The sequence below is a fragment of the Ailuropoda melanoleuca genome, unplaced genomic scaffold (assembly GCF_002007445.2).
Source record: "Ailuropoda melanoleuca isolate Jingjing unplaced genomic scaffold, ASM200744v2 unplaced-scaffold2312, whole genome shotgun sequence".
In the NCBI taxonomy this organism is placed as follows: Eukaryota; Metazoa; Chordata; class Mammalia; order Carnivora; family Ursidae; genus Ailuropoda; species Ailuropoda melanoleuca.
In genome coordinates, this window is record NW_023192860.1 from 1 (window position 1) to 7,622 (window position 7,622).

Sequence of the window (7,622 nt, forward strand, 5' to 3'; positions counted from 1 at the left end):
CTTCACCGCCTCAACTCACAAGTAAGATGAAAAACTGTAGGTCTAGGTCAGGCTGAAGATCACCAGGCATTTTTATTTTTAAAGATTTTATTTATTTGACAGAGATAGAGACAGCCAGCGAGAGGGGGAACACAAGAAAGGGGAGTGGGAGAGGAAGGAGCAGGCTCATAGCGGAGGAGCCTGATGTGGGGCTCGATCCCATAACTCCGGGATCACACCCTGAGCCGAAGGCAGACGCTTAACTGCTGTGCCACCCAGGCGCCCCAGGGTCACCAGGCATTTGAAATACTTGTTCCACCTCTGGATAGTCAGAGTCCAAAGGGAACAAAATTTTTGGTTTTACCCCCAAACCTAGAGAAGAATCTAGCTGAGCATCGAAGGCTTGCCAAAGTTACTGTTGGAACTCCAAGCCAATTTGCATATAACGGACTCCTAGAACAGTTGCAGGATGAATATTCAGATTCCAGTATGGATATCCTATATCCTGAGGTGAACCTACCAATGGGTTTCCTAGGGGGACCAGATCAACCTCTAAAGCTCCCTGAGAAGGCTGAAATTCCTCCACTCCTGCAGGAGACCCAAAATCATCTAGAGTTCCCTGAGGAAGCTGAATCTTTTTTGCCTCAGGTGGAGGCCCAGGCCCAGCCTCCAGAGCCCCCTGAAGAGACAGAAACATCTCCAATTCAGCAGGAGCCTCCATCTCCACCTTCAGAGATCCTTAAGGAAGCTGGAAATTCGGTAAATCCACAGGAGGCCCCAGCTGAGCCTTCAAGTACCCCTGAAGAGGTCGAGTCTTCTTCAGTCCAGCAGGAAGCCTCAGCTAAACCTACAGAGGCCCCTGAGGAAGTAGAGCCTTCAACCCCTCAGGAGGCACCAGCTCAACCTCCAGAGCCATCTGAGATGGTACCTCAACCGATAGCACGAGGTAAATGTGCCATCTCTAAATCAGAATGAAGCTCAGCGGCCAGGGTTCTGCAATGTCACTGTTAAACCTGTGGATGTGGCACTGACCGTAAATCTAACTCAGCCTCCAGAGCACCCCGAGGAGTCTGAGCCTGCTCCAATCCAGCAGGAGGCTCCAGTTCAGACTGCAGAGCGCCCCGAGGAGGCCGGGCCCACCCCAGTCCAGGTGGAAGCCCCGGCTCAGCCAGCAGAGCACCCCGAGGAGGCGCTTATTGTTCGTGAATTCAGGGAGGATTTGTTCTGGCACGGTAGAGGTTTCCTGTAGAAATACGTTCTTCTCCAATCCAGCAAGAGGTCCCAGATCAGCATCCAGCACCCCCAGAAAATGTTGAAATTTCTCATCCAGCAGGGGGTCCCAACTCAGCCTGAAGGTCTTCCTGAGGAAATTGAACTTCCTCCAAGCCAGCAGTGGAGCTCAGCTCTGTCTCAAGTGCCTGTTGCGGGTGTAGAAACTTCTCCAGTCCAGCATGCAGTCCCAGCTCAGCATCCAGGGCCCAATGAGGGGATCAGGCCTTCTCCAGTTCACCATGAGCACCCAGCTCAGCCTCCAGAGTCCTCTACAGATGTTGTATCTCAGCCTCCAGTACATGATGAGGTGACATTCTCACCTCTAGGTCCTGGTGGAGCTCAGCATCCAGTGTGGCCCAATATCACAGTTAAACCTGCAGACCTGGAGCTTTCCATAACTCCAGTGCCAACTAAGGTTGAACATTCTCCAGTGCAGCAGGAGGTCCCGGCTCAGGCTCCAGTTCCCCTGGAGCAGGTTGAATTTTCTCCAAGCCAGTCCGAGCCTCTTTCCCAGTCTGCACATATCCCCGAAGATGAATCTTCTCCAGGCCAATCTTCTCCAGCTCAGACTCCAGCCCCTCCTAAGGAGATGGAACCTGCTTCAGGCCAGTTGGAGGTCCCAGCTGAGCCACCAGAGCCCCCTAGGGAGATTGAACCATCTGCAAATGAACATGCAGTCTCAGCTCGTCCTCCAAAGCCCACGGAGGAGGTCATACCTCCAACCCAGCCGGAGGCCCATTTCTGTCTGCAGAGCGCCCCGAGGAGGCCGGGCCCACCCCAGTCCAGCCAGAGGCCCCGGCTCAGCCAGCAGAGTGCCCCGAGGATGCCGGGCCCACCCCAGTGCAGTCTGAGGCCCCGGCTCTGCCAGCAGAGCGCCCCGAGGAGGCGCTTATTGTTCCTGAATTCAGGGAGGGTTTGTTCTGGCACGGTTGTTTCCTGTTGAAATAGGTTCTTCAAAAACATTCTGTGTAGTAGTGTTTTCTACTGTATTGTTTTCTCTAAAAAGTTCTGAAAGTAGTTCTGGAAAAGGATTTTCCTGAGAACCCAGTTCTCCTGAAGATGAAAAATCCTCCTGTAAAGGGGAATTTATGAGGCTCCTGACTGCAGAGAATGGAGGCCTCTTTGCAAGCATCCGTCTATTACTGACAGGACTTTCCTTTCTGAATTTTCGATTCAGTTTGGCCTTGGGTGCTCTGTGGACCATACGCAAGCCAGTTTTATGAAAGAGGTACTTTTTTCTTGGATGTGAGACTGGTTTGGAAGCCTTCATATTCCTAACTCTAGCATTTGCATCCTCTAAAACAAAAATGGTATCGGTTAAGTCCTTTGGTTTGTTTTTCACCTTAGGTAGGGATTTTGGTGTGGTGGAGGCAGAGGCCCTGCCTGCCAAGTATTTTTTCACAAAAGAGGAGACTGCTGCCTTGTGCTCCTTTATGAATGAAGGCTCCATATTGAAGGAGTCTCCCACTAATTTCCTGGGCCTCTGCGCCATGTGAAGCTGCTCCAGCTCCCTTGGGGATGGTCTCCTGAGCCTTCTTTCTTTGGCCATGTTCTCCACAAATGGCTGGACATTTTGTTTCCCCTTGTTGCTCTGCTTGCCCATTTCTTTGAAGTACCTTTTCTGTAGGCCCTTCAGGCCCTTGAGGACCCTGTTCACTCTCAGCAGCTTTTTCCCTACACTCTCAGCCTTGGCGAGATTCTTTTCCTGTGCTTGGGCAGTTTCCAATTTCTTTGGAAAGATCTGACATTTAAATTTGGGACCGAAAAGGCTGGAACGTATAAGCATGGCCATTTTTTCTTTTTCACCTCATCAATTTTTTCTTGAATTTCTGAATCTAACAAATTTCCCAGAAAATAGAGTTTCCTCAGTTTATTTTTGTAAGTTGAATTGTTGGGTCCAGGTTTAAGAGAAGGGTTCCCTGTGTTGTTTGTCAAGGGACCCACGGGCTTGTCTCCATCTTGCACATTTGAAAAGAGAAGTTTAATGAATGGTAATAATGTTGATTGTACATCTTCTAGATTTCCCACTGAGAAATAAGGCAATATGTAATTCAGCGCACTAATAACATCACTTTCATCATTAAAGTCTAGCTGCTCATTCATAAAGGCTAAACTGATGCCATTTTTGTCTGAGGATGCCTTCTCGGGCTCAATGGTCAGCTCAGTACTGGTGCTCTTCTTCCGGGCTTTCAATACCGTCATGAATGATCCTTCTGCATTTGTTATAGATACTTCTTCATCTGTCAACAAAGAAGAGACTAGTTTTGATAATGAACGACTGATAGTACAGCTTTTTCTCAGTCCACGGCCATACATCCCAGTCAAATAAATTAAGAATCAGCAAATATTTGAGCACCATTTAGGGAGGAGACAAACTCAAACTTGAATCNAGCCATAAATCCCAGTCAAATAAATTAAGAATCAGCAAATATTTGAGCACCATTTAGGAAGGAGACAAACTCAAACTTGAATCTATGACTGGCAACAACAAAAGGAGAAAAGGGTATTTTTTGAAAAAGCGGCTATTTACTCAGAACTTTCCATAGTGTGAATAACTGTATTTGGGATTATTTCATGGGTCTCCAAGGCCCGACTGTCCAGTACTTAAAAAAAGTCAAGGTTCTGGAAGACACTCAGCTAAACTGTGTGCAGACCTACTGTGACTCCTGGCATTCATATACCCCATCCTGTCCTGCTCCAGATGCGGAGGGAGCGCGAGGCTTCCTCCTTCCACTTTTCAGCATGCTCGTGTTCTTGCGGCCATCACAGATGCCCATGACAACACCCACTGTTTAGCAGGTCCTCATCTGGACATGTCCTCTCTACCTACCCACCAATTCCTTTGCTTGGCCCCTGCTCCCATATATAGCAGCTCGCATAACATAAGCTCTAAACAGGAGGAAAAAAAAAACAACCCACTATGTCCACCCTGGCTCTTTGCTTAAATGTGGGCAGGGATCTGGGGTGTAGGTTAAGAGATTTCCCAGGTATAAGAGATATGCCAATGTAGAATGTTCAGTAAATCAATGGGATGATACTTGAGGTTTTAAAATGCAGAAGGGATAAAGAAATTTTTGTCAGATGCCTACTTCACTTTCATTTCCTTTCATCTCTAATATTTCTAGCTTTACTTAGGGAACCATCCAGAGCTTCCAACTACCTGAAGGTCAGGTGTTCCGCTTGTGTACATTNCTTGTGTACATTGCACAGCATTGTGCAGCTGGGTTTCTTCTCCAGAAGAATTAGAAGTATTTTTAGTGGTGGTGGTGAGGGTCAGAGGAGGAGATAATAAGGGTCATGAGAAAGGAGGAGCAACAGGCCTTGCAGAGAGCCCGAAACAAGGCATGTGAGTGCTGGGTTACAGCACTTAACACCTCTGGGTCACAGTTTCCCTCACCTTTAAAAGAAGATTAACCGTGCCTATTCTGCCCACCTCTAAGGGAGAAGGGAGTAATATAATTGGTAAAAAATTGTTTTGAAAAATAAGCAACACTGTATTTACAGAAGCAGCAAAGTGTTATTTCTGACATACCCTAGATCACTAATAGGGACCCATATTCCGGCTATCCGGGTGCAAAAGCACATTTTGGGTGCCTGGGTGGAACAGCGGTTAAGCGTCTGCCTTCAGCTCAGGGCGTGATCCCGGCGTTAAGGGATCGAGCCCCACATCAGGCTCCTCCGCTATGAGCCTGCTTCTTCCTCTGCCACTCCCCATGCTTGTGTTCCCTCTCTCGCTGGCTATCTCTGTCGAATAAATAAATAAAATCTTTAAAAAAAAAAAAGAATAAATGTTGTAGACCCAATGTTAACTGTTTGTTTTAAATCTTACACGGCATACTGTTTCCCAACGTTTTTGTTTGTTGGTTCGTTTTAAAAGTTTTATTATTTTTTTTAGAGAGAACTAGCAGGAGGAGCTGCAGAGGGAGAGGGAAAAGCAGGGAGCCAGATATGTACGTGATCCCTGGACCCTGGGATCATGACTTGAGCCGAAGGTAGACGCTTGATGTTACTGAGCAACCCAGGTGGGGGGCGCCTGGGTGGCACAGTGGTTAAGCGTCTGCCTTCGGCTCAGGGCATGATCCCAGCATTACGGAATTGAGCCCCACATCAGGCTCCTCCACTATGAGCCTGCTTCTTCCTCTCCCACTCCCCATGCTTGTGTTCCCTCTCTCGCTGGCTATCTCGAATAAATAAAGTCTTTAAAAAAAAAAACACATTTTGGAAGTCATCAAGTGGTGCCAATAAAACATAGTGTACAGAAAAGTACTTAAAAGCACCTGAGTGTTTTAGGACAGAAAAGCTTAGGATTCAGAACAAGTTCAGAGTTGGGCAGTCCAAGAATAGGAGAGCCCTCTCTATCCATTAGAAGGTAGTAGCTTCTGGTTAGGGAACAGAAACTCTCAGGCTCTGAATAAAACTTTTTTATAAATCAGCATCACTTTTACTCTTATAACTTGTAAAAATAAATGAAATAAACAAAAATACATCACCTGTCGTATAAGACAAAGGGCACCTGAGATCTAAAGCATATAAAATCAGTTTACAAATTGTGATGCACTATATGAACAAGTTTTCATTTGGGGTAATTAATCTAATAATGTAACTGAGAATCTGACTCTTAACAAAGGAATAGTTCTTAGAAATTTAGGGTGGCTCAAGCATATGACTCTTGGTTTTGGCTCAGGTCATGATCTCAGGGTCATGGGATCANACTTAAAAGCACCTGAGTGTTTTAGGACAGAAAAGCTTAGGATTCAGAACAAGTTCAGAGTTGGACAGTCCAAGAATAGGAGAGTCCTCTCTATCCATTAGAAGGTAGTAGCTTCTGGTTAGGGAACAGAAACTCTCAGGCTCTGAATAAAACTTTTTTATAAATCAGCATCACTTTTACTCTTATAACTTGTAAAAATAAATGAAATAAACAAAAATACATCACCTGTCGTATAAGACAAAGGGCACCTGAGATCTAAAGCATATAAAATCAGTTTACAAATTGTGATGCACTATATGAACAAGTTTTCATTTGGGGTAATTAATCTAATAATGTAACTGAGAATCTGACTCTTAACAAAGGAATAGTTCTTAGAAATTTAGGGTGGCTCAAGCATATGACTCTTGGTTTTGGCTCAGGTCATGATCTCAGGGTCATGGGATCATGCCTCCGCATTGAGCTCCACACTCAGTAGGGGACTGTGCTTGAAATTCTCTCCCTCTGCCCCTCCCTTGACATGCTCTCTCTCTCTCAAATAAATAAATCTTTTTTAAATAAAGAGAGATTCAGGGATTTGACTCTGAATGAATAAAAATAATGCAATGACATCTTAGTTAAAAATTTTATCTTTGTTGATTAAAAATTTAAAAATAAAAGTTTAAAAATTTATCATGAGGCAATTCAGACTCACCACAATGTGTGGCATTTGTCAGACATTCACTCTCACAATGCAGCTTGACTGTATTGCAGACAACCTCAATATTATTTTTGAATTGGCAGAGACAGCAGGCCATACGGCTAGGTAAAATCCTATAAATGTAAACACAGAGAATTAAATTAGTGATAAAGGAGTTACTTGAGTAGGTAAAAGAGGCAGGCCAAGGGCATCACAGCGCTGTGCAAAAAGGAATTCTTGAGGCATATGGCCTGGATGGTTGGGCAGGGAACAGTTGGCCAATTGCTGCTCTTGAATATTGTANTGCTAGGTAAAATCCTATCAATGTAAACACAGAGAATTAAATTAGTGATAAAGGAGTTACTTGAGTAGGTAGAAGAGGCAGGCCAAGGGCATCACAGCGCTGTGCAAAAAGGAATTCTTGAGGCATATGGCCTGGAGGTTGGGCAGGGAACAGTTGGCCAATTGCTACTCTTGAATATTGTAAATAGATAGAAGGACAGAGGTGCCCAACAGAAAGGTAAGGATGGTAGGTGTTATGGTATGCCTAGAATAAGACAGAGATGAGAACTGGGTGACACTGATCAGTAGTTTAGTTCAGGAGTATCTCCTTCAAACCCCAAAGTCTCACTTTGGGTTGAAAGCACACAGGAAGAGGGTAGACTTCTAAGAAAAGTCTGAATAAGTCTGAAATATGACCCATATTGAGGATAGAAAGCAGTCAATCAAAGCTAACCCATAATCTACACAGATGTTAAAATTAGCAGACAAGGACATTTAAAAAGTTGTAACTGGAGTGCCTGGGTGGCACCGTCACTTAAAAGCTGACTCTTGGTTTCGGCTCAGGTCATGATCTCAGGGTCATGAGCCCCACATTGGACTCCTAGCTCAGTGTGGAGTTTGCTTAAGATTCTCTCTCCTTCTCCCTCTGTCCCAGCTGCTCATGCTCTAAGTAAATAAATCTTTAAAAGAAATTTTTTTAAC

General features: G+C 45.1%; 1 protein-coding gene across 1 annotated transcript; it reads right to left on the bottom strand.

The window, feature by feature from the left end:
• Positions 1–2,780: 2,780 nt before the first annotated feature.
• Positions 2,781–6,810, bottom strand: LOC117798049 (leucine-rich repeat-containing protein 37A3-like). The gene is made up of 2 exons (XM_034650463.1): positions 6,654–6,810; positions 2,781–3,491 (listed from the first exon to the last, which is right to left on the bottom strand). Exons 1-2 carry the CDS (start codon positions 6,754–6,756, stop codon positions 2,926–2,928), a joined length of 669 nt encoding a protein of 222 aa, XP_034506354.1. The 5' UTR covers positions 6,757–6,810; the 3' UTR covers positions 2,781–2,925.
• Between the last annotated feature and the right edge of the window lie 812 nt (positions 6,811–7,622).